Source organism: Paroedura picta, chromosome 1, assembly GCF_049243985.1.
Source record: "Paroedura picta isolate Pp20150507F chromosome 1, Ppicta_v3.0, whole genome shotgun sequence".
In the NCBI taxonomy this organism is placed as follows: domain Eukaryota; kingdom Metazoa; phylum Chordata; class Lepidosauria; order Squamata; family Gekkonidae; genus Paroedura; species Paroedura picta.
In genome coordinates, this window is record NC_135369.1 from 102,377,236 (window position 1) to 102,396,061 (window position 18,826).

General features: G+C 41.8%; 1 protein-coding gene and 1 long non-coding RNA gene across 7 annotated transcripts in view; one reads left to right on the plus strand and one right to left on the minus strand.

The window, feature by feature from the left end:
- Nucleotides 1-18,826, minus strand: part of GRM1 (glutamate metabotropic receptor 1) — a 277,139-nt gene that overhangs the window by 89,051 nt on the left and 169,262 nt on the right. For all 6 annotated transcript variants that reach the window (XM_077350562.1, XM_077350572.1, XM_077350581.1 and 3 more), the window contains one exon: nt 13,146-13,381. In XM_077350562.1, the coding sequence (XP_077206677.1) occupies nt 13,146-13,381 (236 nt within the window). The remainder of the gene's footprint in view (nt 1-13,145; nt 13,382-18,826) is intronic.
- LOC143843883 (uncharacterized) lies at nt 146-18,196 on the plus strand. Its single transcript, XR_013233726.1, has 3 exons — nt 146-491; nt 4,162-4,248; nt 17,675-18,196. It is a non-coding gene; the product is annotated as an uncharacterized LOC143843883 (long non-coding RNA).

Sequence of the window (18,826 nt, forward strand, 5' to 3'; positions counted from 1 at the left end):
TTATAGAAGGTTCATACTGGAGTTCAGAACCATCGCTTTGTGAGCACATAAAGAAGTCCTATCTAAACACAGTAACTTGGATCCAGAACACCAAACTGTTTTTTACCACATAAAAGTGGTACTCACAACAGAACCACTGTTGAAGGTTCCTGACTTCATGAAACCCTTTATAGTCTTTACTGATGCATCAGTTGTAGATATCAGGGCCATGTTAAATCAGTGTGGGGAGGATGAGCAACAGCATCCCATCCTGAACCTAAGAAAAAAGTTGGTGGAGAGATAACAGCTCCTCTCTGTAATCAAGAGAGAATGTTTGGGAATTGTGTGGGCCACAGGTAAATTGAAACCATACCTATGGAGGAAATAATTTACTTTGTACACAAACCACTCACCACTGCAGTGGTTAAACTAGGTAAAGAACACCAATAGCAAATTAATCTGATGAAGTCTCCAACTCCAGGACTACAATTTTGATATCGTATAGATATGAGGTAAGAAGAATGTCATAACAGATGCACTTTCATGGACCATCTAAAGGTGAAGGCTTGCATAAAAACAGGTTTATGTATATTATCTGTTGTATGTGTAACTGAAGGACAAAATGATTAACTTGTGGAAATTGTAAAAGGTAATATGTACATACACGTTTCAATAATTGCTCGGGAATGAGAGGGCCTCCCCTTCAGCTATGGTCTCAAAGGGTGGTACATGTGACAGACAGCACTTTAAAGACAAGCCTCAAGGTGCTGGAATAGAAAAGAACCAGGAAATGATACGTTAATTCTTCTCTGCATCAGAGAGCTTGAGTAACAGGCTGCTCTAAGCTCTCTGATGGGCCAGCAAGAGCTTTGAGAGAAGTGATAAAGACCTTTTTCAAGAGACCAATCTGAGCCATAGCTGTTAAAACATCTACTCTGAGGAAAAATTAGTCAGAAGACACAGCTTTGACTAAATAGTCTGGATTCAGCCTGAAAGCATTTCTGCACAGACAAGAGAACTGGGAATATTGTATGACAGAGTGAATTAGGTAGTGGATTGAAAAGAAAGAGAAGAAATATTCTAGGGAGAGAAGAAAAAGAGAAGCCTTCAAGAAAACCAGGGAAATTCAGAGGAACTCAAAAGAAAAATGCTGAAGAGTTTAGTAAAACATGGAAACAAAAGCCTCACTCTAGTAAGAACAAACAAAGGGGAAAGTTTCCATAACTCTTGGAAGCCTGTACTTAAGATATGAAAACTGTACAACTATTGGATTCCTACAACAAAGTTTTAACTCCACATTCTAAAATCTTTTATTTGGTTTGACTTTACCAATGTCTCAAGTGCCATTCAGAAGGTGTTTAGAAAAGAGGGCTCCTACATTTTCCCCTATTGTTCCAGGGCTGAGTTAGCAGCTAAATTATTTATCAGTGTCAGGGTGGGACAGCCAGCTTTATTATCTACAATAAAGAAATCATGCTACTTAGGCAGCTCAGTCAGTGAAGAAATAGTATTCCATATTTTTGGAGGAAAAAAAATTACCTTAGTGGGGACAGTGTGTAGAGGGCTCATCATAACCAACTGTTCTTGTTGGTAGTCAGGAGCAAACCAATCCCACCAGCATAGCCCAGGATTTGGATTGGTTCTAGCTGCCAGATATGGAGGTTTGTAAGGTACACATCATTTCCCACACCACTGGGGTTCGGTTGGTTAGAGCACATGATGGTCAGGCAAGGAACACTACCCTTGTACTTGGCAATTTGTAGGTTGAGAATCTCTACCCTTCTCTCTGTGGAATCATTGAGGTTACAGGGCAAAGGACAGAAGCGAAGTATGGGACAGATCCTTATTCTTTTTTCTTCCCACCACTGGGAAAAGTGTTCTTCCTCCTCCTTCCTGGTTTCATGACCCACCTGCAAGGAAGTCACAACCCATTTCTAGGCCCTAACACATAGTTTGAAACCAACTGAATCACATTATTGTTTTTACCCATTACTGACCACAAACAGAAGTTAAACACATATTTATCAAATACTCAACACTCAAATGTTTCAAAATTTCTATTTTTAATATAAAATTCTCCACTACTAAACTGTGAATGACTTGGACTTCTACGTATTTATTGGTCCTTTTGAATCTGAGTTTATAACCTACAGGGCATTTTGGTTTTGTGAAAACATTACATCTGGTAGGTAGACATTACTGGTGGCTGTCCCTGTGCAAAGATGTAGAGGCTTATGTGACAGGATGCTCTACATGCCTCACTGCCAAAAGGGTGGGGGGGGAATCAAAAGGTTTGCTTCAGCCTCAGGGATGCCGTTGGGCCCCTGGAAAGACATCACCATGGACTTTATCACGGACCTTCCCCCCAGCCAGGGGAAAACTGTAATCTGGATGGTGGTGGATGCATTCTCTAAACAAGCCCATTTTATCCTGTTCAATGATAACTATCGCCCAGAAACTGTCCTCTCTGTTCGTGAAACACATGTACAAACTCAATGGAATCTCAACACGTTGTTTGTCCAACCGGGATTCCCAGTTTATTGTCAAGTTCTTGTGGGAGCTTCTGAAGCTCTTAGTGGTGGAACAAACCCTCACTTCAGGCTACTACCCAGAGTCTAATGGGCAAACCAAAATCAAGTTTTGGAAGGTTTTGAGGTGTTTCACTAACTACCAACAGACAGATTGGGGTGCTTTGTTGCCATTAGCTGAATTAGCATATGATAATGGAACCCATGACAGCACGGGGGTCTCCCCTTTTGAGGTAGTTTACAGCACTAACTTATTGGCAGCCCTTACCTGAACTCCTAAGCTTGAAAGCCCCCCCTCCTGATCTGAAAAAATGGGTTACACAGATTCAAGCCATCTGGCCAAACATTGCTGAGATGGTCAAAGCAGATTATAAGTGCCACAGGAACAAACGTCGCAGTCTGCCCCCCCCTCCTTGGAAGGAAGGGGACATGGTGTTCTTGTCCACAAGACATTTGTACTGCCAACAGCCCTCTCAGAAATTGAATCCACATTTTGTGGGTCCTTTCAAAATAGTCAAAGTGGTGAACAAAGTAAACTATGGAACTGGACTTGCCAAAGACTTATAAAAATGTTCACACTGTTTCCATCCCAGTTTGTTACAAAGTGCCCCACCACCAATGGCATCCTGCTCCCAAAAAACCTATCCCAGTGTTTGTGGATGAGAACACACATTATGAAGTACATAAAATTCTGGAGTCTAGGTTGCATCAGAGAAAATTTCAGTACTTGGTTGATTGGAAGGAGTTCCCTATGGGGACAATGAATGGATGGAGGCCAAGCATGCACACCAGGCTCCCAAAGTGGTGTGCAGGTTCCATGAGTCTTATCCACACCAGAGGGGGGTTAGTTTTAAGGAAGTCCTGGTGGGAGGGGGGTTAGTTTTAGGGCAGTCCTGGTGGGGGGCAGAATATCAGAAACCCCAGGTATTTCTGCTATGATTTCATTCTGGTTTACTCTGCTGGGTGCTGATCTAGCCTGGCCTTTTGCCCTGATGTAAACACTGATGCTTTTGCTTGACACCCCAAGGTCGATTTCCTGCCATTATGTTTTATGCCTCATTCCCCTCCTTTCACATTCCTTCCCCTTGTTAGTTCCCTGTAGTTCCCGGACCTTTCTGTCCCTTGTTGGTCAAATGATTATCTCTGTTTTTTTATTCCTTTGAACTCTGCCTGGAATGAGTTCCCAAGGGAGGGGTAGAGCCACTATATTGTTCACCCTATGGTTTGTAATTCAGTTTGCCTATGTCTTCAATGTAGATGTTTGCATTTTCTTAATAAAGAAATTTTAATTCCATGAGTTTACTTATTTAGAAATCAAAGTCTCTTACACAAGAATGGAATCTCATGAGTTGTCAGCTTCTAAATATACCTAGTCATCTGTGAAATAAGTCAGAAACTAAATACACTTACAAGCCTGCTATCAAACACTGACAAATACTAAATATCATATGTCGTTAATCAGGTACAGTGGAATACTAAGCATTATGTAATCACTGTTCAAAAATTAAATACTAATTATCTGACAGCATGTCTAATGGACATGTACACTAAAAGCTGGAGTTCTCATGATTTCCTACTTGTCAAGTCTTGAGGAACAATGTAATTCTAAACAAGTTTCCATGAATTAGCCAAAGAATTACTCGTATTATTGCAGAGCACTTCTGGTGACATAAAGAAACAACATTCTCATAAAAGGAAGCACCACCTGGATTGGCTGCTAGTGATCCACCACATGATTAAGGTACAAAACTGGCATGTGTTTAAAGTCAGTGGTCTGCAACCTTTTTGGGGTTGCTATCCGGTGGGGGGGAGGGCGATCCGGGCGTCGCGCATGCACGGCAGCCGCTGCGCATGCGCATTTGTGCCTGGTGGGTCCGCAAATGCGCGTGCTTGGCAGGTCCACAAATGTGCGCATGCGCGAAACTGCCACACACGCACCTTCGGGGACCCACCGGGAGTAAACACACATGTGTGGACCTGCCGCAAATGTGCGTTTGCACCACTGGTGTGCCAGAGGCCACGCTTCCCTCTCCCCCCTCCTGCAGAAAGAAGCTGGCCGGGCCGCAAGCTAATTGGCCACTTTTGCAGACGATTTGCTCGCGGCCTGGAAAGTTTCTGGTGGTTGGGGACCACTGTTCTAAGTAACAAGATATATAACTACATTTATCAAGAGCCATTGTAACTCAGACATCAAATGAGCCTTAAGAGAAATTCAACTAGTAGTTCAGCACATTTTTTTCTGTTTCTGATATCCTTTTCCTTCCTTAGAATGAACTTCTCAGCTAATATCATGTACATCATTGAACATCATGAGACCTCTCAAGCCCCAAAACAGATGTTCTTGGCCATAGCAGATGCAAACCTGAAGATCCCCTGCACCCCTGTGCTGCATCTTGGTCAGCAAACTGGTACTTGTCAGTAACGTTTGAGAGCATTGTGCAAACAGAAGTCAATTATCACTTCAATAATGGTCCATAGTGAAGGGAGCTATATATTCCCTGAGTGTGCAATACTAGCTCACACCTTGGGCCCTGTCCAAGCTCAAAAGACACATAAGCCCTCCCATCAGCCCCAAATAATTAAAAATAATAAAGCATAATAATAATAGTAATAACACGAACCAGAACATGCCATTAACCACAGCCTTAAGAAATTCTAACCCTAATCAAATCAGAACTGCCTCAAAGTAAACTGACACATCCCCTCAATTAATCTTCACCCTAAATTAAATTGAACCCCCCACACAAATGCAACCAATGAAATTCACATACATAAACACCCAGCAAATAGAAAAACTCCCCCACATGCATCCAATGAATTTACTACCCAATCTAACCAGAAGAATACATCAGAAGAGAAATTTACCTTTCCCAACCCTCTCCAACAGAAAGCACACATCTAGGTAAGCATTAGACAACTACACTACATGATTTCAGCACAAAACCTTTTTGAACCAAGAAACAAAATACACCCTCCACCCACCCAACACACAATTAGAAATAAACATAGCCCAAGATATACACCAAGAAGATCAGAGCTAACCCCCCATGGGGGAAAAATAGACACATTAAAAAACCCCACATTATACAGGAAAAGACAAATCACACAAAGGAGGACAAAACTATTGAATAAGCCAAAACTATTGAATTGTCAAGTCAAAATACAAGAATAAGGGAGAGATAAGAAAGAGTGAATCAATAACAACAACAACATGAGTGCTCCACAACAACAGAGTGAAAATGTGGAAGCAAATGGGAAGGGCCCAAGGGGGCCAGGGATCCAAATTGTATGGGGCAGGAGAAGACATGGCAGTGGGAGGAGATGGTACAAGAGAAGGAGTAAGAGATATGGACATATTCAGACCATTTCTAATCTCTGTCCTATCTCTCGGTACACAGTGCTGGATGCTAGGGTTAAAAAAACTCCTCCAACACTGATGCTGTGCAACACCAGGTCGATTAAGAAAAAAAAACAAACAAGACCCTGCAAACATATTTTGCTGAACATAAAACAGACCTGGCATGTGTAATGGAAACCTGGGTCAGGGAGGGTGAAAGAGTTGCCCTAAAAGATCTGCCCCCTGCTGTGTTTGCCTTCCTCCATCAGTTGCAGACAACGGGGGAGGGGTGATAATCCTAATCCAGTGTGCTGTTCTGCTGGGCTGCACCTGCATGGCCGAGTGGTTGTGCCAGAGCAGAGAGCTTGCCACAAGAGAGTAAGTCCATAGTCTAGTCCAGGGAACCAGGAGATACAGGGTTCACAGTAATGTAGCTGTGGAGTGAAGTCAAGCTGAGCTGCAGTCAAAACCAGAGAGATTGGTACCAAGGCAAAACACTAACCAGAATCAAGAATGGAGTTGAACCCAAGCCAAAAGAGTAAAAAAAACAGAAAAGGAACATCAGACAAGCCAGAGGTCAAAGAGCACTACCACTAAAACCAACCAACTGGCGATCCCTTGTCTCAGAGAAGCATGACTAGCCTCAGCCAGAGCCAGGGCTTTTTTGGTCCTGGCCCCCACTTGGTGGAATGAGGTCCCAGAAGTGATCAGGACCTTGCCAGAGGTGAAACAGTTGTCTAGGGCTGGTAAAATGAACTCCTTTCTCAATTTTGAACCAATCAGTGATTGCATGTTCGGTTCTCACTGTTGCTTCTTGACCTAAAAAGATTTAGACCAGGTTTAGAAATGATGATCCACATGACATAGTCATGTGGAACTGCGATTTATGAGGGTAATGTACATCTGAAAACCATGTGTTAGGAGGAAAACAGCTAAGGATTGACATCATCTATAGTCATTGCTTGAACTCCCAGAAACTTCTGATGGGGGCACTCTGTAAAAAAGGATTCTGAATCAAATTAATCTTCATCTTTAACCAACAATTCATGTTGCCACAATTGACAGAACAGACCAGTTATAAATGGCATAGAACACTGTCACCACCCCCCACCCCCATGTATGGAGCCTTTGGAAAAGTCATAGACTTTTTGAACTGTAATGAGAGCCCAAGTATTTGGGATGATTGGGAATAAATAATTTTCCATATGTTAAAGTCTAGTATTCCAGAGACAAAAAGAGCAACGCTCAGTGAATGAGGCTAATTAGTATCTCAGCATCATATATCTAAATAAAACAATGCCACATTCTGAATCTAAGGAGTTTATTATTCTGGTGCTGACTAATCAGATCTGCACTGATGACAATAGCTAATGACAATATGCAAACTGCCATCAGCCTAACAGGAAACAAAAAACCCTGGAAAAAATTAAACAGAATGAGTTTTGTTTTTAAATGAGAATGCAGAAAGACATTTACATGCTGTCTGCAGATAAGAACATAAGAAGAGTCCTGGTGGATGACAGCAAAGATCTATCCAGCTCTGTATATTCTATTTCCAAAAGCAACAAAATAGTAGCCCTTGAAAGTTCACTGCTCTGAAAGGTGCCCAAAAAGGCCAATGTAAAAACCAACTGAAATAGTATAATTCCAATAGTGTAAATGCAAAGCAAATGTGCAATGCCAGTCAGCACCTGTGTAGTAATAGCCTTCCAGGCATCTGGAGACACAAGGGTGATCCACCAGCAGCCTTCAACAACACAGCAAGCCATGAGAGAATTACAAGGTTTGGGTATGTCAATATGCCAAAAGCCCAGCACAGCAGAAGTCTGCTGGACGGACAGGTAGAAGGCAGACTATATGTTGCATTTTGCCGCGAGGGTGCCTGGGCCACAGGAACGCACAAGACAGACTGCCTGATGAAAGGAAGCATATTTAACAAAGCAAAACTCAACGCAAATTATGTCATTAACTGAAGAACCTTTGAGTATGACAAATGCTCTATGAGTCTAAACTCATTCAGAGTTTTCTTAGGGACAAGGTCTAATGGAGAATTATAAGGGGGAGGGGGTAGAAAGACTGTTTAATCTTTTGCTGCCTCAGTACCCTTTCCCTTATTACCAGATCTCCTTTCTGGACAATCCACCTCTCAGCACATCCCTTTCCCACCTTTAGCTTAACAACACTTGGCAGATTCCTAGTGGATCTAAGGCTTGCATGATCAGTGGACACACAGAAGAAGAAGAAGAAGAAGAACTAGAAGAAGAAGAAGAAGAAGAAGAAGAAGAAGAAGAAGAAGAAGAAGAAGAAGAAGAAGAAGAAGAAGAAGAAGAAGAAGAAGAGTTGGTTCTTATATGCCGCTTTTCCCTACCCGAAGGAGGCTCAAAGCGGCTTACAGTCGCCTTCCCATTCCTCTCCCCACAACAGACACCCTGTGGGGTGGGTGAGGCTGAGAGAGCCCTGATATCACTGCTCAGTCTGAACAGTTTTATCAGTGCCGTGACGAGCCCAAGGTCACCCAGCTGGTTGCATGTGGGGGAGCGCAGAATCGAACCAGGCATGCCAGATTAGAAGTCCGCACTCCTAACCACTACACCAAACTGGCTCTCAGGGTGAAGGGGATCTGAAAACCCGAGGCAAATCATTCGCACAAAAACTTGGTGGTGGCCCACTTCAAATAGGAGGTAGGAGAGGAAGGAGGGTTTGAAGTCAAATGGGGGTGCCTGCAGCATGACTATTATGTGGTACCAGAAGTAGAAGCAGCACCCATATCTTTCTTTTTTACCACCAGAATTGAAGTATCAGGATCCTCAAAAAGGCTGTGAGGTACTATTGTGGGCAAGATGGCCTGGAATGGGAGCTGAAGCATGCATTGCAGTACTGCTCAAACTTAACACGACTTCATTTTCCCTGATTGCAATTTCAGCAAATCTGGTTGGAGTATCATGGCTGAAGCCCTTATATAGGGCTTGCCCGATTTTTACAGGCAAACTATTGTCATTAATGAATCTCCACCAGGAGACCTTGCTATGGGATGCCCCCCCATCTGAAACTCCTCGTTGTAGTCTATGGCCGTGGATTCACAGGCCATGGTCCGTGCCCTTAAAACATTTGATATTGGCTAACCAAATGCCAACCCAGCTAAATATAGAAGCACCTGAACAGACCACCAATGATGGTAAACAAGCCCTTTAAAGTTTCTCTGCTGAAGTGTCAATTTCAAAAAAACACCCTCTGCCCCTTCCACCTACTGCAAGGCATGCTGATCCAATGCACCACATAGCAGTGAGAACCACATGTTTGTGGTCTCTCGTTGGTTGCGGATACTCATCACTGAAGTGGGGTTGATATTCCAAGCACATGCAAAAGAGAGATAAGCTTCAAAAAATTTAAGAGGCTGGGTACCTAGCAGTGGCAGTTTAAAGGGAAAGGAGATTCCTGACATGGTGTATCACACATACACATCAGGTTCCCCTCTTTTCTGGACAGCCCCTGATGACATGGCTGCTGAAGGGGGAAGCACTGTTGGGGATGGCCCTAGCCTTCTAGCGATGTGCTCTACCCAGATGGCAGCTGCCCGCCCCATTCTTCCTTGCCTTACTCCAGGCTTGGGCAGTAAATGCAGTGAAGAAGAAGAGTTGGTTCTTATATGCTGCTTTTCCCTACCCGAAGGAGGCTCAAAGCGGCTTACAGTCGCCTTCCCATTCCTCTCCCCACAACAGATACCCTGTGGGGTGGGTGAGGCTGAGAGAGCTCTGATATCACTGCTCGGTCAGAACAGTTTTATTAGTGCCGTGGTGAGCCCAAGGTCACCCAGCTGGTGGCATTTGGGGGAGTGCAGAATCGAACCTGGCATGCCAGATTAGAAGTCCACACTCCTAACCACTACTTGAAACTGGCTCAATCAGCACCAGTGCTTCATCAGTCAGCACCAGTGCTTGCACCTAGCTTGCACCCATCTTATATGGGGCTACCAGTGGGCCCCATCTAAGGTAGCTTCAGATACAAAGAGATCATTAACAGGGTCCCATAGGTTTCCCAGGCTGTCTGTCCCCAGTGCCTGATGCTTAAGGGCATAGCTTCATTGTGGAGATAAGTCGAATATGTAAACATTATGGGAAACAACTGATTTCACTGTTATTTGTGGTGCTGTGCTGCATATTTGCCTATCTGGGGAGGGTAGTGCTTTTGAATGGCAAAATATTTTCTGGATAAATATGAGAGAATGTTCTATCTGTTTAATCTTTTGCTGCCTCAGTACCCTTCCCCTTATTACCAGGTCTCCTTTCTGAGAATAGTCACATGGACAATCCTGGACTAAACTGGATGCTGTAATAACAACATACAACTGGAAAAATGTAGCTACATAATGACATTGTTGGGGGCACTGCTGTCAGTGGTGATCACCTTACCTCCTTCAGTTAAAATGTCTGAAAAACTGAGGGTGCTTTTCGATGCTGCTTGAAATGTACATGAAAAGCACATCTGCTGTTTGCTCAGTCTTTATTTATATAATGATTTAGCTGAAAAGATTATATCTACCTGAACCACTATAAGACATGGCTTGCACACATAGTTTATAGAAGCAAAATCAATATCCTTACCTACTGTGCACCTTTGCAAACAAATCAATTTTATTTGTGTTGAACTAAAGCCATAAAAACTTGGGGTGGTGGTGATGTTGAGATGCAACATATTGGAACAGTAGCAATTTATGATATAGAGAGGGCATCATTAAAAATGCCAATATATATCAGGTCAATTCAAGTCAGACTTTATAAACTGAAAACCATTGACCAGCATAGGCAGGGATAGAAAGCAAATAAACCAAGAGTGTGATAGAGCGTGCTAGCCAATTAGAAGTGGCAGCCTAGAAGTCAAACAAACAAGGAATCTAGAATTTTTCTCTACAAAAGATGCCACATTTCAGAAGACAGGTCATAATTCATATTCTCTGTACAGCAAACATAGTAACCACATACCTTTAATATCTATCTCCGGGAGAAACTGGCCACATTATTTTTTTACGCAAGTAAAGTATTTTTAAATATTTCCTTCTGAAAATTTTGACTAGGTAAAAGTAATACAATATATATTGTGGTAAAATATATCATAGTGTAGAATACATTCTTATGTGCTAAGATGTTCACAGGTATATCTCATTGAACCCACTATTCCAGGCCCTCTCAACTAGGGTTTCATGACACCCTGGGGTTTCTTGAAACCCCTTGAAGGGTTTCTCAAATGGGTGGGAGTTAATTAATTTTTTTATATTTTATAATTTGTTAAACATTTATGGGGTGATGTGACCATATTTGGTTATGTCAATCCTCCCTTCCCAAAATGGCCAATAAGGGGCCTGGAGCGGGTAGAAAGGTGGGCATGACATAGCTATGTCTTCCATCCATAGATCATGCCATTTCTGCAGTTTTTCAAAGCCTGAAGAATGTTTCAGGGGTTTCTCAATGGTAAAAAAATTAAGAAAGGCTACCCTATTCAGTGGTGGAAATTCAAAGCTACAAGTCTCCCAGTTAGTATCCCCAGCCTTTGATCTTTCTTTTATTACAGCTTTGCCTTACTGGGAGTAGAAGTTTTTGGATGTTAGTCTTTACAACACATATATAGACACAAGACCTCACATTTATTCTCTGAATTGGATGGTTAAAAAGAATAATGTTTTATATTTGTTTATATATTTTAAACTTCAGTGAGTACAAAAGCATAACCAACACAATTATTTCAGTTCTTAGTATCACTGTAGGCATGCCACATGGTAGCTGCAAAACTAATTCTAAAGAACAGTTTTTTGAATAGTCACAAACTCGGCACTATCTTTCCAACCTGGCACCTTTGCACCAGCACCAAGGGGTGCATCTTGTTTTCTCATAAAGATCTTCATTGTAGGTAGCTAGAATCACATTGCTTCCCTAGATTTGGCACCCCTTAAAATTTTATCCCATAGCCTGAAAGGCCTGAAACTTTGTGGCGGTGTCCCAGTTTCTTCTAGTTCAGTGGTCCCCAACCTTTCTGAGGTTGGGGACCGGCAGGGCATCGGGGCGCGGCCCGTGGCCCGTGCGGGCCACGCCCACGCATCGCCCGCGCCCGCGGGCCACGCCCACACATATAGGGCTGCGCCCACATGGGCGTGGTCAGCCCTGATTCCCTCTCCCCCCCTCCCACAGTAAGAAGCTTCCCGGGCCGCAAGCTTGCGGCCTGGGAAGTTTTTTACTGCGGGGGGCGGGGCGGGGAGAGGGAGCTGCGGCCCGGCGCCATGGCCGCCGCGGCCCGCAGGTTGGGGACCACTGTTCTAGTTAACTGAACCTCTACACATATGAAATTTGCAGAATATTCTGTATTGTTATTACCTGATTTTCATATGTGTATTTTAGGGCTCTTGCTTCAGCATAATTCTGCAGTAGGTTTCTGTTCACTTCACAATATATCCATAAAAAAATATTAAATGACATTAGCTAGTTCTTCTACTGCAGCAGATTATAAGTATTAGTCATGCTGCCACTTCACTGGAATTTTTAAACCCATGATACTAAAAGTGCTTTTGACTTCTACCCTGTCTGTGCATTAGCAATGTCCGTGCAAACATAAGTATAAGATAAGCTCAATGGCATGTTCAATGCAAGAGTATGAAAAGAAGTTTAACACATTTTTTGTAATCCAGCCAGGTTTACACTCTCTCTTTTACCACCTGCAAATCTGTTTCTAATTGAACCTACTTCTGCTTCCTTTCAGAAATTGCTGAGGAATTGTTATATGCAGTAGGGTTGCCAGCTTTGGGATGGGAAACACCAGGAGATTTTGGGGGACGGGGTCTGGGGAGGGTGGGGCTTGGGGAGGGACCTCAGTAGGTTACAACACCATAGAGTCCACCCTCAAAAGCAGCCATTTTATCCAGGGGAACTGATCTTGGTCATCTAGAGATCAGTTATCATTGTGGAAGATCTCCACATACCATCTGGAGGGTGGCAACCCTAATACTCAGCAAGAGATTATATAAAAACATCATTTCCATCTTTGAACATTCACCTCAGAAATGCCAGGATCAGAGTTCATGCGCTTTGAGAACCAGCAGACATCCAGACCTTTATCCTAATGTAGCAGCTGGCCTTCAGATGCAATGTTATAAAGGGGATTTCCAACATGGGTTTTATTACAATGCATGTGTTTAGGTCCAATGAGAACCAAAAATATCTAGGTGCAGTTTTACAGAGCAGGATAAAAACATTAAAAACTGACAATGCAAGAAGCACTGTATTACACAGGAAAGAAATATTTTATAAAACTGTTACCAGTGCAGTTCTTCTGAAAGTTGGGGTTCTCCAGTGGATGTCCTGGTATGCGACACTGGAATCTATGCTGCCAAAATTCTGGGAACCAGGGATTTCTCGTGTTCTCCTCCAAATGCAGTTTCAAAAAATAATCATCGAAGGACAAGACTTCTGGAGACTGCAGCTTGATTGTGATGCCTCCGTTTGCTTCAGCCTCATACCCTTCAATGACTTCATCTCTATCTGCCCATCCATCACTGAAAGAAAGAAGCAAGAACTATTCGGAATGGTCAGCAATGCATACCAAAGTATATCCAGATCATACTGTATTGCATATTTTGTTTTGTTTTTTTAAATAGGGTTCAGATGAAGGAAAAACAAGGGCCATGACAATATTATGTATCAGACATTATGTGAAAAGAAAATATTCTAATTATCATTCATTTAGACCTCAGAAGCTTATAAGATAAAGTACTGTGCAAGCGACAAAATAAATTTGAAAAGCACAGGGTTTCATAGGGCAGAAGTATCTTAAACTACATTTTCTCTGTATGGACTACCTTCCACATATTGCTTATTCAACATCTGAAGTCTATTATATTGCAAATCTTAGTTCTCTATCAGTGTAATCCAATGCAGGTACTCCAGTATTAAGCATTTGATTAACTTTGCATTATATTGCTCTATAAACCTTTAAACTCATGTATCCTAAACAACACATTTGTCCTCCTAGCCTTTAATGATTTTCAGTATTCAGGGCAAGAACTTTGTGGGATATTAAAAAAATAAGTAAATGGTTTGTAGTGTTCCTCCTTTCAAATGAGGTTGGATTATAGCCACAGATTTCACATTATTCTAATTAGCCTATGGAGTGACATACTATACAGTTTATTATTTCAACAAGCACAGTTCTTGAAGGTGGTAAAATAAGCAAAAAGGGACTAAGAAATACATTCACGGTGTAGCAGAACACATACAAATGTTGATAAGAAAATGAAATCTGCTGAGTCTATTCTTAGGGAAATGTGGAGGGGGGGCAGAGAAAGGAACTATACCACTTCCCCAACATACTGCTGAGGAGATAGGGTTGCCAACTCACAGGTGGGGCTGGAGATCTCCTGGACTGACCACTAATCTTTGGATTACATCATTTACTTCTTTATTTAAAATATTAATTATAATTTTCCTGCTTAAAATGGCTTGTTTGGAAGGTGGATTCTATGGCATTATACCTTACAAAAGTCCTTTCCCTAAACCTATACCCTCAAATCTCCAGGTATTTCTGAACCTGGAGTTGGCAACTGTATGAGAACTGGCTGCGCTAAAAATGAAAAAGAATCCTATGTAAAGTAAATAAGTTTATTGTTGCAGCTTTATGTGATAACAACCATAACAACAAGAGAAAAACAATTAAAACAAACATGTTAAAAGAGAGAATCCTGTGTCCAAAAAGACAGAGGTCTATGGGTATTTTTGTGATGTTATTTAACATGCAAAGCAATGCTTTTGAAATGGATCTCTTGGGCAAGGCCTTTAGGCCTTCATAAGGGTAACCTCATAAACCCCGAAGGCTACAGTTTTGCTACTGTCTCCAAATTCTTCTCTTTCCCCAAAAGAACAGTATTTGGGTGTTTAATTTAAGTGCAAATTTCAGTTGATCTGCATTTAATTTTTAATATGCCTGGTCATGTCACCAGAGAAACAGATTATTTTGGCACCTAAGACATGGCTGTATCCATCTGGAACGATGCCGGCAGCTCCCCCTGCCACAGAATGAGTTTAATCTCCTTGCTTTTGACAGCAGCAAACAGTGCTATAAAATCAATAAGACTTACCATAAAGAACTGACATCTGGCCTGTAAGCACCAAGATAAGGACTGCCCTCCAAGGGTTGTTCAAAGCACCCAGAGGATAAGACATACATGGGTTTCAATGGAAGGGGCAGTTTGCAAGCAACAAGCATGTCCAGTGTAAACAACAGATCAATGCAAAAGAAATCTCAAGATTTTATATACTAAAAGAAATGAAACCTTGAAACATGAAGTCTAAGTATCCTTATCTTCTCCCCACATGCCATTATACCAATCTGAACTGGGCCCACCAGCACCTGGCTGGCATTTGGATAAGGTGACCAGATTGTCCCACTTTTGGAGGGACATCTGGGGGAACCTGGCAAATTGTACCTATGTTGAAAGTAAAAAATATATATTACAATAATATTTTTGCATTCTATGCGTTCTATGAAAAATTTTGTTGCACCATATAGATCAAATTTTAATCAATAATTCCCCCCCCCCCCGGTCAATGGTATCCCGCTTTACCAATGTTAAAATCTGGTCACCTTACATTTGGAACAAAGTATCATGAAGTTGAGTGTAGACAGCAAACACACATGCAATACTGACAAATATTTTGAAAATATGACAAATGCTTATCAGCTCTTGTAAGTAAGGGCCAGAATGGTAAGAACTTTTTTTTTTTAAACTTTGCAGCAAGCCAAATTACTGGTCCTTCCTCCATTTTAATGTTGTTTTGGAATAGTGTTATAAACAGTTAAATTAATGAACAATATAAGAAAAATAAAATAAACAAAATGAAGAATTAGCTGTGGCTTTCCTTGCTACACAATGTTTTCAAGTACAGCAGAATCCTAAAAACACTTTCCTAAGAAGTCATCCTTCTGAACAGACCTAAGTAGCAGATAAGGCTGATAATCAAGAGATGTGAGAGATGGGACTGAAGAGGGAAGCGCCCCCCCCCCCACAGAAATAACTGAATTAGCCTGAAAACTGCTGGAATATGCAAGATCAGAAGTGTGCAAGATTGAATAGAATATAAAGAGTGTCCTGCAGGGGGCATCAGAGGAGATGTGTATTTAGCAAACATGGAAAAGCAAGGACATAAACCTGACTACCAAATGTAGATTAGTTAGATCTATCATATTTCCAGTAGCCACTTATGGCTGTGAAAATTGGATGATGAAAAAAACAGAGAGAGCAGAATTGATTTGTTTGCTGTTGGAGAAGGCTTCTGTGGGTTCCGTGGACAGCAAAAGTCACAAACAAGGCCGATCTATCACTGGTAGGCAAAATCACGAAACTCCGGCTCACTTACTTTGGCCATATCATGTGATCCAACTCACTGGAGAAAGCAATCATGCTAGGACTGGTCAGTGGGAAAAGGAAACCAAACGAACAAAGGGCATGGTGGTTGGATACAATCAAAATGGACACCAGCCAGAATATGGCTGAGGGAGGTAGTGTGAGATCAGGGTTTGTGGTCACAGCTGTCCCATGGGATCGCCAAGAGTCAGACACAACTGAATGGTTGACAAAAACAACAACATTATATTATATTATTATATTATTAGATTTAGGATTTAGGATAGGAACTTTCTGATGATTTTCAAATTTTCAAACTCCCCCTGGCTTACCAGAGGACTTCCTCCTTTTTTGAATCTACTTCCCCCTGCTTGTCCCCAGAATAGCTGAACAACAGAAGAATGACTCTCTCTCTCTCTCTCTCTTTCTATACATAGTTGTTTCTCTTATTATTAAAAAACATTTTATTCCATAAACAGTCTGCCGTGCCATTGGACTCAAATTTTGTACAGAATAAAAGGGAAATGTCATTTAGTAGGATTTACATAGAGAGGGATTTCTCAGTTGATATATAGGAGGCTGTTGTCCATGGGTGGTGGGTTTTTATTACAGATACATCACTAATCAGTGATGTGTGGATCCTTCATTTCAATTTTGCCTCTATCTGAATGTGTGGAAGGAATGGCTAAGCAACATAAAAAGATTATGATGTAGAATTTAACACACGCATCCCCCTTAGCTTTGTGGATGGGCATGGATTGGCACCCAAGTCTCCCCAATTCAAGAGCAGAAAGCTGCTTCTACACCTCATTGAGCTTGGTGGTGGATTAGTACAACAACCTTAAACTGCTATTCTGGTGTAAGAATTTGGTATACAGGAATGCCAGCTGAACAGGTCAGAAGGAAGTTATGTAGGACTTCAATTGCCGTGAGGTATCATAAGGTGACAATCTAAAATACAGTGTCAGATAACATTATTGGTGTAACCTTCTGCTCTGAATCTGGCAAGTAGTACAATTAAAAGTAGTGATTTTGTCTGAGGGCGTTGAAAGTGTGAAGGCAGAGAAGTTGCTGGGAAGGGACATGTGTGTGGGAGGGGAACCAGCAATCGTGCTCCTCGCTGTCAGGAAAAAGAGACAACCAACTGTTTTCATTGCTGTTTCATGTTGTGCTTGCCACAATCAGCGTGGCTGCCAGTTTTCTACAAGCTGCACTTATTTAGATGCCTCATGTTCTGCAACAAAAACAAAAATTTATGCTTTTACAGGCACAATAAAAAACCCGAACACCATGGGAAATAGTGCAGACATAAGGATTACTCCTTGTTGGTTCAGATTTACCATTAACTAGCAACTGGCAACATTTCATCAAACAAAATCCTGAGGGGGGATTTCCTCCTTCTTTGGTTTACTATTGTGCAGGCACTGATCTTTTTTTATTTGTTCCTAGTGCTTATACTGATATGCCTGGATACAATGACAGCTGCCTCGTGAGCCAGCACTTGGGACTGCAGTGCATACTTCACAGCTGAGTATAGCCACGGAGGAGGTTGGCAAGAAGGAATCAGCCTATTCATCTGCCTCCTTTGATTCAAAACATTGTTAGAGTCTATGCAAATTTCTAATGATACTCAGCTCCAAGGCAAGGCTCCCTGCCTGCTTCCTCCCCACCAATGCAAACCTCCCAACAGAGCATTTACTGTGGCAGAGTGCAGACTGCAGGAAAGCTTGACGTGACAAAGATGCAATTGGCAGCTGCAATATAGTATCCAAACTACAAGCAAATCCACAACTTCGGAGGAGATACTAAAATATCCGGTTTAGGAAGCTCCAGGTCTTCTTTTGAATTGAGTACTCACAAAAAATCAGGAGTTGAAATGAAAAGTTGAAGTTTATACCTTTGACATTTGAGCCTGGGTTGACATTGACCTCCACTCCCATTTGATAAACATTTGCTGATTCCTGTATCTTTTTTGCACACATACACAGTAAAAAGAAAAAAGAAAGATGATCTGCCCTTGTAGCATAGACTTATGTGTAGCAATGAGTCACTGAAGCTTTTAATGGCATGAAGGCAGATAAGATCCTGTTTAGCCTTTGTTAAAAAAAACTTTTTCCCCTTCCTGGATGGGTGGGAGTTAATCCATTTAAAAATATTTTATAAATTTTTAAAACATTTATCAGGTGATATGACTATGTTGACTCTCCCCAGCCAATGATGGGCCTAAGGCGAGGGGAGGGGCTCCACGTGGGCGTGTACACAGCTGTGGTTCCCAACCATATTCTGCACCATCGTGCCACTTCTGGGGTTTCTTGAAGCCTGAAGAATTTTTCAGGGGTTTCTAAACAGTCAAAAAATGAGAAAGACCGTGCTAAGCTCTGCTACATGATAATTTCCTGTAGTGGATGCACACAAATACATAGAGGCACTTCTGAATTTTATATGGTTATGCAGCAGGTAGAAGTCCAACAGACACTGCCAATAACAAGTTAGGTTTTCTTTATACTGCTCTTTTATAGTTTGCAAAAAGGAAAACCACTGAGTTCCTGATCATAAAGTAGCAAGAGGTAAACATATATGTAAGCATTGTACATATCTTGC